This window comes from Psittacula echo, assembly GCF_963264785.1.
Source record: "Psittacula echo genome assembly, chromosome: 6".
Taxonomy (NCBI): Eukaryota; Metazoa; Chordata; class Aves; order Psittaciformes; family Psittacidae; genus Psittacula; species Psittacula echo.
Genome location: NC_137743.1, coordinates 65834431 through 65847735, shown reverse-complemented (window position 1 = coordinate 65847735; position 13305 = coordinate 65834431). Strand labels below are relative to the sequence as shown.

The 13305-nt window shown below is 41.0% G+C and overlaps 1 protein-coding gene across 1 annotated transcript in view; it reads right to left on the bottom strand.

The window, feature by feature from the left end:
• Nucleotides 1-12827, bottom strand: part of MYO3B (myosin IIIB) — a gene marked incomplete at both ends in the record, with an annotated part of 209923 nt that extends 197096 nt beyond the window's left edge. The window contains 2 exon segments of the mRNA XM_080622032.1: nucleotides 12560-12670; nucleotides 12805-12827. Of these exon segments, the coding sequence (XP_080478158.1) occupies nucleotides 12560-12670; nucleotides 12805-12827 (134 nt within the window).
• Nucleotides 12828-13305: the final 478 nt, after the last annotated feature.

Sequence of the window (13305 nt, the reverse complement as noted above, 5' to 3'; positions counted from 1 at the left end):
TTGAAGCTTGATAAACTGGCTTGTAACGGAGTATTCAACCCTTTATTTAATGCCATTCACTCACCAAAATTTAATTTCTCCTCTCTGTTAGCTTTGGCAGGTGTAAAGTTTATTTCAACCAACTTAGAATCATCGAATCATAGAATAGTTAGGGTTGGAAAGGACCTTAAGATCATCTAGTTCCAACCCCCCTGCCATGGACAGGGACACCTCACACTAAACCATGTCACCCAAGGCCTCATCCAACCTGGCCTTGAACACCACCAAGGATGGAACATTCACAACCTCCCTGGGCAACCTATTCCAGTGCCTCACCACCCTCTCAGTAAAGAACTTCTTCCTTATATCCAATCTAAACTTCCCCTGTTTGAGTTTGAACCCGTTACCCCTTGTCCTGTCACTACAGTCCCTGATGAACAGTCCCTCCCCAGCACCCTTGTAGGCCCCCTTCAGATACTGGAAGGCTGCTATGAGGTCTCCACGCAGCCTTCTTTTCTCCAGGCTGAACAGCTCCAACCCTCTCAGCCTATCTCCATACGGGAGGTGCTCCAGTCGCCTGATCATCCTCGTGGCCCTCCTCTGGAATTCTTCCAACACTTCCATGTCCCTTTTATGTTGAGGACACCAGAACTGCACACAATACTCCAAGTGAGGTCTCACGAGAGCAGAGTAGAGGGGCAGGATCACCTCCTTCGACCTGCTGGTCACGCTCCTTTTGATGCAGCCCAGGATACAGTTGGCTTTCTGGGCTGCGCGCTCACACGGAAGCCTGCTCATGTTCATTTTCTCATCAACCAACACCCCCAAGTCCTTCTCTGCAGGGCTGCTCTGAATCTCTTCTCTGCCCAACCTGTAGCTGTGCCTGGGATTGCTCCGACCCAGGTGTAGGACCTTGCACTTGGCATGGTTAAACTTCATAAGGTTGGCATCAGCCCACCTCACAAGCGTGTCGAGGTCCCTCTGGATGGCATCCCTTCCCTCCGGCGTATCAACCAAACCACACAGCATCGGCAAACTTGCTGAGGGCGCAACTCAATCCCACTGTCCGTGTCACCGACAAAGATGTTGAACAAGACTGGTCCCAACACCGATCCCTGAGGGACACCACTCGTTACTGGTCTCCAGCCAGACATTGAGCCATTGACCACAACTCTTTGCGTGAGGCCATCCAGCCAGTTCTTTATCCACCGAGTGGTCCACCCATCAAATTGATGTCTCTCCAATTTAGAGACAAGGATGTCGTGGGGGACAGTGTTGAACGCTTTGTACAAGTCCAGGTAGATGACGTCAACTGCTCTACCCCTGTCCATCAGTTCCGTAGCCCCTTCATAGAAGGCCACCAAATTGGTCAGGCAGGATTCCCCTTAGTAAAGCACGCTGGCTGTCACCAACCACCTTGTTGTTTTTCATGTGCCTTAGCATGCCTTCCAGGAGAATCTACTCCAGGATTTTGCCAGGCACAGAGGTGAGACTGACTGGTCTGTAATTCCCCGGGTCATCCATTTTCTCCTTCTTGAAAATGGGGGTTATATTTCCCTTTTTCCAGTCATCGGGAGCTTCACCTGACTGCCGTGATTTTTCAGATATGATGGCCAGTGGCTTAGGAACTTCATTCGCCAGCTCCTTCAGGACCCGCGGATGGATTTCGTCAGGTCCCATGGACTTGTGTACGTTCAGGTTTTTAAGATGGTCTCGAACCAGATCCTCTCCTACAGTGGGCCTAGAGTTTTCGTTCTCACAGTTCCTGCATCTGCATTCCAAGACTTGGGTGGTGTGGTCAGAGCCTTTGCCAGTGAAGAGTGAGGCAAAGAAGTCATTGAGAACCTCAGCCTTCTCCAAATCCCGGGTAGGCAGTTCTCCTGATATCTTCTGGAGGGGGCCTACATTGTCCCCTAGTCTGTCTTTGATTCACTACGTACCTATAGAATCCCTTCCTGTTATCCTTAACATCCCTAGCCAAGTTTAATCTAACTGGGCCTTAACAGAACAGAACTTAACAGAGAAGTAGTACAACAGACAAGGCAAATACACTCCTACTCAAAATGATGCTTGTAGTCTGATAAACTTACACACAGAAACTTTGAACAGAAATCATATATGTAGACTTCCATAACTGTCCCAACTGTCAATACACTTATATCATATGCACGTTTCTGTAAATAGACTTTCTCACATCATTACTATTCACACAATGGAAGGTTTGTTACCCAGCTTAGAACAGGAATGGTTCTACCAAAAATATACTCGAGAGTATTTCAGCAAAACCAATTGTCTTGGCTTTAGTTGGGATAGAATTAATTTCCTTCCTAGTAGCTGGTACAGTGCTGTGTTTGCCTTTAGTTCGAGAACAATGCTGATAACACACTGAAGTTTTAGTTGCTGCTCAGTAGTGCTTACTCTGATCAAGGACATTTCAGTTTCTCATGCTCTGCCAGTGAGGAGGAGCACAAGAAGCCAGGAGGGAGCAGAAACAGGACACTTTATTCAAACTAGCCACAGGGGTATCCATACCACAGTACATCATGTCCAGCATATAAACTGGGGGGGAGTTACCTGGAAGGTCAGGTAGCTGCTCAGGTCAGGCTGGATATCAGTCAGCAGGTGGCGAGCAACTGTACTGTGCATCACTTGTGTTTATTGGGTTGGGTTGGGTTTTTTTTACCTTCCCCTTTTGGTATTATATTCTCTCCCCTTGTTATTTCCTTTATAATTAGTAGTTGTACTTTAGTTATTAAACTGTTCTTATCTCAACCTGTGGATTTTACATTCTTTTGATTCTCCTCTCCATGCTGCCTGGGGAGGGATGAAAGTGGGAGTGAGTAAGCAGCTGCCAGGTGCTGATTTACTGGCTGGGTTTAAACCACACCACCAATATATTGTGCTACTTTTTTTTGAAATTGCCATATCTGATTTATATCTTTGTGGTATCAATTGCACAAAGGTAATTTTCTATAATTAATTATTTATTTCCTGTTGTAATCGGACATCTGAGATAGTCATAAATATTTATATGGCCAGTCAATTCACTAATGATAACTGAAGTAATTCTAAAAATGGGATGTTGTCTCAGAGGCATGCCAATCTAACAGTCTGCTCAACCTTTACATTAGTGAAGGCAACCACCATATGGAAAGCAACTAACAGGAGCTGGAAGACACCTGATCTTAAGAGTATAGTCTAGGAATGGGCAGGACAGCTACAGTATCGGGACAGAAGAATTTTGTGGTACTCTAGAAATGTTACCTCATTTTTCTCTAATTTCCCAACTTGTAAAATTTGCAGTAACATCCTCTACCCTTATACTTCTTTACAATCCTTGGGCTTCTTACTAGCATTAGCAGAGACACTTCCTCTTCAGCAATGGAAATCTCTTTTCTTTTTAGGCACTGAGTTATTGGCCTGTGCAACTCCACTATCCTTTATAGCTTCTGATAAGTGTTTCGGGCTGCTGGCTGCCTGACAGTAGCTCAGTACCATCTACTGCAAGAGCCTATGGGCATAAATTCCTTGAAGTTAGATGGCTGTACTGATATCATTCCTCACCCAAACCAGGTCAACATAAACAGTAATAAAAGAATTTATTTACTACATCTGCAATAGACAATGCCATTTATAAAGTTTTATAAAGTCACAAAAACCAGAAATTAAAAGAAGTAAGTTTACATCCATCCAGACTCGGATCAGTCTTGAGGGGTCTTCTTATCTAATAAACTCACAGCTCTTTTTCAGCTCCTATCCCCTCACAGAAGAGAATCCTACTTTGGCAACAATTTTTGCTTTATAATCCATTGCCATCTCTGGGGCAACCTGCCTTTGTCCACCTCCCTAAAACACAAGCTACTAGTCATTTATCTAAGAAGGAAGTAATCTGTTCCTCCATCAGACTATTGCTTGCCACTTTCTGGAGAGGCAGACAGCTTTAGGCCTCATGCAGAGTTTCACCTGCCCCGTTAAGAAACCTTCATGATTACTCACATTTGGCTCACCTTTTCACAATCTGTTAGTCCATTGTGAAGCATAACATTAGCTGGAAAATGGTCAAACCTATGAGCCAAAGCCCTTAATATGTTAACATTTAGATTTTTATGTATTTGTTATGTTGTAAGTAAGTTAACAACCATAGGTTAAGCAGACACACAAATGTGATGAAGGCATGTCTCATTTAACTGAGTTTTAATAGAAGCTGTATGTGATAATAATGAATATTGCTGGAGTTAGATACTAGTTTAACATGTGATCCTATTTTGGAGGGATGTTGCAACAAAACATTTCCAAGGTAAGACCACAGAATTCTTGTCTAGTTCAGTCCAGAAGAACAGAGGAAACACTACTGTCATGAGTCTGGAAGCAGAGGTACTACTGCAAACGCTAGGAAATAACATTATAGACTATGAACACTGCCTTACTCTCATCACTACTGAGAAAGGTCAGACAGGAAAAATTCACAAAGTATGACGACTGGTGGTTTTGAAACTGCAAATTCATATAACTTTGCTTCTACAGGGGAAGGAAAAAAAAAGTAGAAAAAGGAAAAAAACCCCAAAAACCTCACAGAGACAGGTTACAGCAAGTCATGTTTTGCAGGACTTGCTCTCTGAGCATCTCAGAACTATAGCGATTTCAGAAGTGTTTTGCTGGCCTCCTGGGCTCCAGGAACAAAAGGGAGGAAAAATGAGGAGTCATAAACCACAGTTTATTCTGTACCTTCAACTACTGGACATCAGTGAAAAAGGAAGAAAAACTTTCAGATGACAGTCAGATTCTGAAGCAGTTGATGTATTTGCCAATTCAAAAGTAAGTACCTTTCCTGTAGAAAGGAAGTACAGTGCAATGTCACAAAACCAGAAGGAATATGGTACCCTATGTAGAATCCACTAGAGGTTTGAGGTTTGCTATTTGTACAAAGAAAACACTTAAAAAAATTAGCTGCCAGAAGATGATGAGACAATCAAGCAAGCTGATGAGTTAAGTCCCTGATAAAAGATCTTATTATGATTACTCAAAATCCAGAATTAATCCTTGACAAGGCAATTAGGTTGTGTCAGCAACTGAAGCCATCCATGCCAGAATGACTCTTATCTTAAGTGGGCTGTACTATGACATAACAAAGGTGTTCACGAATTCACAATATTAGGAGAAAACAGACCTGCAGCAGACAGGCACGTGAGCTCTGACTCAAGCCAGATGTACAACTGCTTATCAACTGCAACAACAAACAAAGTAATGCCCAGCACATGCAAAGAGTCATAGGCAACACAATGGATTACGTAATTTTGCAAAAGTATGCAATGTCAGGGCCTCTGCTTTCCTTGGGAGCTGCATTTAATCTCAGGCCATCACTGTTGGTCCCTGCCCAAGCTATCCTACAGCCATGCCTCTGCCAGAACATGTACCCCATTTTCATTCAGATGCAAACCCTAACCCATGGACTTGATCTCCTAGCCAGACACTGAGTCTGCCTTGTGGGTACAGACTCGCCTGGCAGTCACCAGACTGTTGGCCATCCCTGGCTGCCATCCCTGGGCCTATCCCCCTCACCTGGCTGGGGTTCTGCCAGGATGGCCCAAGCTCAGTGAGGCCACTGCCCCTGCTGCCTCGCTGGCACCCACAGCTCCTGGCTAACCTGCCCTTGCAGGGCAGCCAGCTCTCACTGCAGAGTGCCTACTGGCACTTTACCCACACCTTTTTCCAGGCTAGCTTCCCTCAGAACATGCAAAACTTTGCATGTTTTTCAAACCAAAGAGTAGTGAGACTTATAGCTCTATAGATCCTTCAGTGCATATCAAGAGGCAAAACCATTGAGATCCAACAGCTCTATTAACAGATGAGCCAGATACATTTTTCCCAAGGTCACTATTTTTACCTGCTTAAAGGAAGACACATGAAGATATGCATGCTCCAGTATCGCCTGGTGATAAGAGTCAGGCTTTATATGTTCTTAAACTAAACTTTAATGCTAGATACTGTTTATATAGAAAATGTTAATTGAAATAGAATTAAGTGTGGTGTGGAACTTGTAAGGCAAATATTTAAAGGTAAACAGATTTTTTTATCTTTCCTTTTTTCTTTTTCTTTTCTTCCTTCACACAGAGTAAGCAAGTATTTAAGGCCATAAGGACATACTGTTCTTGACTGAGTAATTATTGAGGCAGCCAATATTTAATTACACAAAATCCCATACTGTAAAGCAGAACCCTATTTCAGGACCTGCTTTTAAAAAAACCCTCTCCCCAAAAACCTATTCTCAAATTTAATTATTTTCTTTTATTAAATAAACAGTTCTTGCAAAAATTTGGAAATTTAGTATATATTATTTAACAAAATTAGGCTTTGGCACAGATTATAAAATTATTCTGATTTGTAAGTCTCTGGAGTTCATGAAAGCATAAGACTAAGTTTGAATGGTAACAAAATATTCTTCTGGCTGATGAAATATTCATACCCATTTGTCATCAGGACTTTAATAAGGAGGGATACAGCCTTTTCACTTCTGTTCAGTAAGGAACTGGCAAAGATCTTTCTTTCATTTAATTTGGAACGTTAGAGTAAAATGCCTCCCAAAACTCCCCTAATATTTTCCCTTTTCTGTATAACATAGGACTTAGAACACTACCCACTTAAAAAGATGACGCCGTATTTCAGGTAGACAAATACTTAGAGACAACAGATAAACAAATAAGGTTTATATATTTGCAACACAAAGTTTACAGAAGTTTTCTGGGTGACATGGTTTAGTGCGAGGTGTCCCTGCCCATGGCAGCAGGGTTGGAACCAGATTATCTTCAGGTCCTTTCCAACCCTAACTATTCTATGATTCTACGATTCTAAGCTTTCAACATTAAAATTTCACTCTACTAAGTTTTCTGCATTTCCCCAGGTGTAATATTGTTAAAACTCAGAGAAGTCAGATTAAATAAAGACAGAAAACTACACCTTAGCCCACCTTACAGCTACTTAAACAGGACCATAATAAATTTCTCGTAGTGGTAGTACAATGTTCATTCCTTGCAAGAAATAGTCCCAGAACCAGCAATTCTTGCGGCTTCTTTTTAAAAAGGTATTGTTGTAACTTTGTTGTAAAACACCATGCACTTTTTACTTATAATACAGACAGAAGCATAACTGTATGTAGTTTTCTCATTAATTTTCCAACCCTTACTTAATTACTTGATTTAGGACAAGCAAACTATGCATCTGTAACTGACTAAATTCAGAACAGACAGGAAAGCACGACAAAAAAAAGAAGCTGAGTTTTTAGAGGAAAAGACAAAACTTGCTCTCCAACTCACTTCAAAAATACAAGGAGCATGTGGGTCATGTGGGACACACACAACAACACCAATGAACATGGTCTTATGAAAGATCATGAGCATGGAGACAGTAACCAAGTGGATGATGAAAAGACAAAGGTGAAATCCCTAGGAATGGTATGTTAACATAAGAGCTTGCTACTGGGGAGCAGGGGAGGAAGTGGGACACTTTTGTGTAGTGAATTCTTCCCTCTACGCCTCTGAGGGACTACAGTAATCAAGGCAAACACTTCCTTCAGAGCTCCACCAAGTTAAATAAGTCACTTACTGAGCCCTTTCAGCACCGCGGTGCTGATTGCTGGGTTCCTCTCCAGCTGCTTCAGCAGGTCCCATTCTACTGCCAGCTTCCTGACTTTCAAACACCTCATCTGCAGCCCTCGTGTTGCTTTACAGTGCAATTCTGCTGCTGGCTCTAGGTCCCGGGGGATTCCAGTTTCACTTTGGTTTAAGATTATACTACCATTTTCCTGCCTCGTGCTTGTTATTAGAGCTTCTGTCATTGCTCCCTGAGGAGCCATTTGTAGTCCTTGCTTTCCAAGCGGTTAGCATTCCCTTTATTCTCTTTCAGACAACTCATGGTAAAATGCAGGTAAGAGTTGAAGAGAAACACTGCTGCCAATACCGAAATTTGTGCATGCATGTGTTATCAGCAGTAAGTATAGGTTAATCAGATGTCAGAGCAAGCCGATACTGTCAATCAAAAGAGAAACTCAGATTAACTATCTCCAGAGAACTCTCTGAAAACTGGAACCTACTAGGATGTGGCAGCCACCCCATGACTTCCCACTTCAGGAACACTTTGCCAGGAATCCAGAGGAATAATTGCAGCATATGGAGGCAAATACGAGGAAATCTTCAGACAGCTGTACCAAGATACCTTAAGGAAGTGGCAGCATTGGGGCATCCTTGTCCACAGTTGTGAACCTGAGGGCTAAAACACTCTTTTCCCCATTTTGACTCTCATGGAGCTAATTGGCTTGCAAAAGATGTGCCTCAGGACAGAACAGACTACTACGTATGGAAAGACCACCCTAACTTATGAAGGGAGAACAGGGTGTGGATTCTTCACCACAACTGCTTACAGCTGAAAGGGCATTATCTGATTTAACAAGTACTCCAAATTGCATTCTTAGTTTTCCCTTGTACATGTTGCATCCCCAGTCTTTCAGCCTGCCACAAAGAGCATCTGCCTTCCAGCTCAGAGAGTGGATTAATTTTCTGTTCCAAATGCCTTTTCACAGATTAGTCAAAAGAAGGTGTCCGTTTCACAGTAGCCAGTTCACTGTATGAGGGTGTGAAACCAAGCACATTTTCTCAGCAGTGCTGCTAAACTGTGTGAAGTTCTCAGCTGAGCAACCTCATGCCATCACAAATCACCATGCCAACACCTTTTGTCCAGCTATTAAATCAGCTAGTTTCTCTGTATTACAATATACGCATTATTACAGTTAGGAGCAATAGTCTTTTACTCTTGAAAAGCGAAAGAGGCCAAACCACCAACAGTGAGAAGCAACTTGGCCTATTTACATGAATCACTGATAAAAAACTTTAGTTTATTGCTCACTGACTTCTGCAGACCCTCCAAAACCTGCCAGCATATGAACTGCTTCTGTTCTCTGGACCTATGAAAAGAACACAAGCAAGGGATCTCCACTAACATCACCTTCCTATATATTATCAGCTGCTAAACTCAAGTCACTTTCTTTGACTAACACTGGTACTTTCTCTACATTTGATGACTGTATGTATGATTTACAATACAGCAATCAGTTTAGTTTTAGAATTGCTTTTCACTGAGACAGTGATCTTGCCACAAAACATGAGGCATCATACCAGACACATTTATGAGCAAATTCCTTACTTCTTAGCATATTCAAAGTATTTGTTAAAAAATAATATAAAAAAACTGAAAAATATCCTTTTCATTAAATGAATGGGGGATTTTCCCTATAAATACAATTGCGAAAGACTTTTTAACTGTTTTCCAAAAGTACAAAGATAGCTGATTGTAAAATGCTCTGTAACCTTTTGAAGATATACTCTTCTTTCCTGAACTCATTTTTAATCACAGGAAATTTTTTGAGTCATGTACCATTAACTGACATATTTATCTCATCTTATGATCTTTCCTGGCTTGCCTCTCAGAGCCATTAACTCAATGCCCTATCTGCTACAGTTGCTCATACTGCAGGTGACATTTATGTTAGGCTTGTTTCCGCAGAAGAAAATGTATTATAAAAGGTAGTCTGACAGGTCTTTATATCCACTTCACACGCTACACACAAAGTATAAAGATCATCCATGTAACTACTGACAGAAGCGATTAGAGAACAAGTGAAGACAAGAAGATGTGCACCAAACATGTCGTCTTCTTTCAAGTGAGATGGAAGTAATCACATCTATCCTTCAGCCCTCAAGTAAGTTTAAAATATAGTGTGAAAAACCTACAAGGAAACACAAAAACTGCCATCCCACTTTAAACTTTTTACAACTCCTCCTGTTTAATACCCTCAGACTGACTTTATTCCCCAAATATCCAGGAAAACTGCTAGCAACATCTATATTACATACTTTCAATATCAAAAAAAGGGCTTTTAATGTTTTCTTTTCTTTTCCTTTCAGAATAGGTTTTATACCAATTCTTTAGAGCAAACACAACCTCAGTGACAGGTTCTTTGGACATGCTACCAACATGACAGGACTGTCCCATGATGGAAGTGAAGTGGATACTGATTACATAGTTGGTATCCAGACTGCCTAGCTGACATACTTAGAGATCAGTAACCTGAAGAACAGCTTCTGCTCTTCCTATACCTCCAGGTTTTACTGGCTAATCTCAAAGTTAATACATTACAATGTACGCATTTGCCTGATGCCTAAACCGAGGACAGAAGCAGCAAAGAACACTGAATGAGGAAACTCTCCACCTTGCTGAAATGAGTAAAATCCTGCTTGAGTAGGAATATTTATGAAACAATTGATAGAATTTTTCCTTTTCCAAGGAGCAGTCAATTGTAAAGATGAGACCCACCTTGGGATTAGCATCACTCTTCTAGTTCTATGCCTACCCAGGAAATTAAAAAGAGCAGAGACAGCACTTTTTCAAACAGTTTTAAGCAGCACTTTCTGTTTTTCCAGATTTCAATGCCAGGACGAAAATTTTCCCTAAATATTTCTATGTTTTCCATTATCATCCACAAAAAAAAAAAAAAAAAAAGCCAGAGGTGCCTCTTACTTCTTACACCTAAATAAGAGCCCAGACTATTTTTGTGCACAGCACATCGTTTCCATATGAATCTCAATTGGTATTCGTTGTCTGCCCTGGAGCTGAACTCAAGCAGCCCACTGCAGATCAACTGCCCATCCCTTTGCAGGATACCTCCCGACTACAAGGTGTCATAAAGCCTTTATTCAAGCATTTATAGTATGCTGCTTATTAGTGACACAGAGTCCTCGTAAAGAATTGTTCCACAAAAAACTTCTATCTCCTGAAAGCTGTAGTTAGAAAACAACACACCTGCAACAAGGAGATGTGTAACTGCAGTTAGCAAGCTCTATTTGAGACTTGCACACCCAGGTCCAAATGTGAGAAAGAGGAAAGGCTAGGAAGGCAGCAAAAAAGGTGCAGTTGCAGACCTACAAGTTCAGTACAACCTCCATGGTAGAGCTGTAACTATGTCAATCAAGGACAGAGTAGAGGGTTTACTCGGTCCTACAGCAAACCCATACACCCGGGCCTTACGGCAGCCTTACACGAGTAGGCATTCACTGCAAAAGTCCAAGATCTTCCACCTAGTCCCAGAACATTTATATATTTGCAAGTCACAAAGCATTTTTGAGAGGAAACCATGACATACAGTACAGATCTCTGTGCATTCTATAGATGTATCTATCTTGCAAATACAGCTTTGTCAAGGACATAGGCATCTGCTGGCTAATAGGAGTCAAACCTTTTATACACATGGGTAACTGCATATCTCTGCAAAAATGTGCTCAACTAGATTTTGTCTTTCAAGAGAGAAGATCATCTTAGCGTGACAGCACAAACTGTCTTGTCATTAGCTTCATGATCACCATGACTTAAAAAGAGCCACTCTTGTTACTATACACATACATAAGAACCTATGCAAGATTTTTTCTTCTTTTAAGAGCAAACACTTAGGTTTGCAAATCCTGAGTTGGAAACTGCATTACCTACAGCATTATTATTCTCAGTGAGCTGATTTTTCTTTTTAAAAATTTTGATAATGAAATCCCTGTGTTTCATTTCACAATAGGTTGACACTGACAGGGCCATGAATCCTGATGGAAAGAGAGCTACCATTTTATTTTTTTTTGGCAAAGATCATCAGCAGGAAAAAGTATACCATGAGCCAATTCTTCAGACAGGAGTTATAATGAAAGTAGTACAGACTGCACCTTTCACAACCCATTCTTTCTTATAATATCAAGGTTGTAAAAGCTTATTCATCTTCCAATACTGGAGGCACTGCCCATCATCAAAACCATCAACACTACCAACTCGTAACTCAAGACTAGCAGCTTTTAAGGTATGACTTAAAAAAAATCACTCTTTTGAAAGAAGCTAACAGGTAAGGCCTATAGAAACTAAGCACTGTTATTTTCTTTCGGAGATGAGGCCGAAGAGCTCCCTAATAAATGTAACTAAGAATTTTACCAGTCACAGAGATCTATATTTCACCAAGACATGCATCACTCAGTTCAAAAGTCTCTCTCTAGCAAGTAGTTTCTGCACAGCAGTAGAAAGAGAAGTGGCTGAATGAGCCCACAGTCACAAGAGCAGTTCTACCCTTAGAGAACATTAATGAATGGAATTAATGCTTCTAGTGCAACCTGAGTCAAACGCAGCTGTGCTGCTACAAACGTATGAAGGCCACATTAAGAAGCAACAACAGCCAGTAACTGTTATTTTTAATTACAAGTTCTCAGTGAGTAATTTTCTTTCACAATGTTCTTGGTGTTATGATGAAATCAGGAGTCAGCTATTTTTCCTAGCTTGATAACTTTAATTTCATTACTTGAGAAAGAAAAAAAGAAAAAGGTTAAGAAATACAGCTGCAAGCAGAGCAACGCTTCATAGCTACTAGCTGACCATCTGTAAGATAATTATGACATGCTAGCAGAATGAGACAAGGACTTATCTATTTTATGGGAAGGGAGTCAGAACACCACATTTGTTTTTTTCTCCAGGGTGCCACAAAATATGACATTTGAAAATTCTTTCTTACCTATTCCAGTTTGCTTCAGGACTTGCTTTGCTCTCAGCTGCTGCAACAACAAATACAAAAGTAAAAGCCTGACAGCCTTCAAGACATTTGAGATCTTTGGCATTTTTCCAGCTGTTTCAAAGTAACCGGCTACCCAAGCGAATTGTTATTGACATACACAAACCCAACTGCTTGCATTATAATTCTATGCCAAAGCTGATAAGTGACAAAGGAGAATAAAGTGAAAAATTAAAGTTTGCACTCACCTGACATAGCTCCTGTTGGCCATACGCTGGACTCAGCAAAAGGTAATGTCTCTCTGAGCAATAAACCTAGAATAGGTAAAGGCTGAATTATTAACAAGAACATGAGGAGGTCTCAAAGGCACATGATGAATGAAACAGAAATGCAAAACTTACAGTCTGATTTAGTTTGTAAAGGGAACTTAAAGAGTTTCCCGAACTCTTTCTCAACTGATCTATTTCAAACACTAAATGGCATATGGAAAGAAGCAGGATAATGCTGTATTACAATGCAATAAATGATGAACACAGTACCCTGAACTGCCTTTGTACCAGTCTCTCACAAAGTAAAATTTAACTAAAATGGAAATATCTGGCTTCTACCATATGGTCATTGTATACATTCCCATTCCACTGGTCACCTCTCTTTTCCATTATTAATCACTAACATGCTTCCAACTCTGTGTTCTGTCCTCCAGCTCTTTGTACCTAAGACCACAGATGTGCTCTTTAAGCAACTTGTAA